Raw genomic sequence first — 731 nt, 5'->3', positions numbered from 1 at the left:
TGTCAGCTCTGATCTCGGGGAAGGAGGCTGGGGTGGGGGGTGTCAGCTCTGCCTGGTCTGCAGCATCTCCCGGCACCCAGGCTGGTACCTCCACATAGGAGTTATGTTCTCTCAGTTTCTTGTTTGACAGAATGTCCTTTATTTTCTGCTGCCTTTTGTCTGTCATGAAGAAAAAGAAAAAAAATGCAGATGAATCAGAGGCCCACTTCCCTCTTCCTAGTTAGCAGTGGGGGCTCAGTTTTCCCACCTATACAATGGAGCAGCAACAATTCCTAACACAGGTTTGTGGTGAGCCTCTGGGAGGCACATGCCTTTAATGGCATGTTTCATCAGGGTAAGTTCTCACTAAAAGTGTTGCTCTCACTCCTTCAAAGGCTCTTCTCTCCAAAGGGATCTTGTGCACTGAGGGGCAAACAGAGGTCAGGCCGTTGCCCAAAGCCACATGACACACTACAGATATTAGGTGAAAACTCTCAGCCACAGAGGCTTCTCAACCTCTGACCCTGGCCTGTGTCTGTGGGTCTTACTTAGAAAAAATAAAATAAAATAATTCATTCTGTGCTCTGGCCAGACTAAACTTTTTTTCAGGTCTGTGAACACATGTTGCGTCCCCCTGCCTCTGAGCCTTTGCATTCACTATTCCCTCTGTCTGGAATATCTCTCTTCCTCTCACCCCACCGCCCCAAATGCCTGGCCAACTCATGCGCATCCCTCATGTTCTTGCTTGGTCT

At 48.7% G+C, this 731-nt stretch overlaps 1 protein-coding gene across 1 annotated transcript in view; it reads right to left on the bottom strand.

Moving 5' to 3' along the window:
* The window catches only part of LOC102257551 (protein-arginine deiminase type-4), a 28,999-nt gene that overhangs the window by 2,845 nt on the left and 25,423 nt on the right, over positions 1-731 (bottom strand). The window contains exon 16 of the mRNA XM_014532951.1: positions 89-159. Within this exon, the coding sequence (XP_014388437.1) occupies positions 89-159 (71 nt within the window). The remainder of the gene's footprint in view (positions 1-88; positions 160-731) is intronic.

Source organism: Myotis brandtii, unplaced genomic scaffold, assembly GCF_000412655.1.
Source record: "Myotis brandtii unplaced genomic scaffold, ASM41265v1 scaffold1204, whole genome shotgun sequence".
NCBI classification, from domain to species: domain Eukaryota; kingdom Metazoa; phylum Chordata; class Mammalia; order Chiroptera; family Vespertilionidae; genus Myotis; species Myotis brandtii.
The sequence above is the reverse complement of the archived record's forward strand: the minus strand, read 5'-3'. Positions and strand labels throughout refer to the sequence as shown.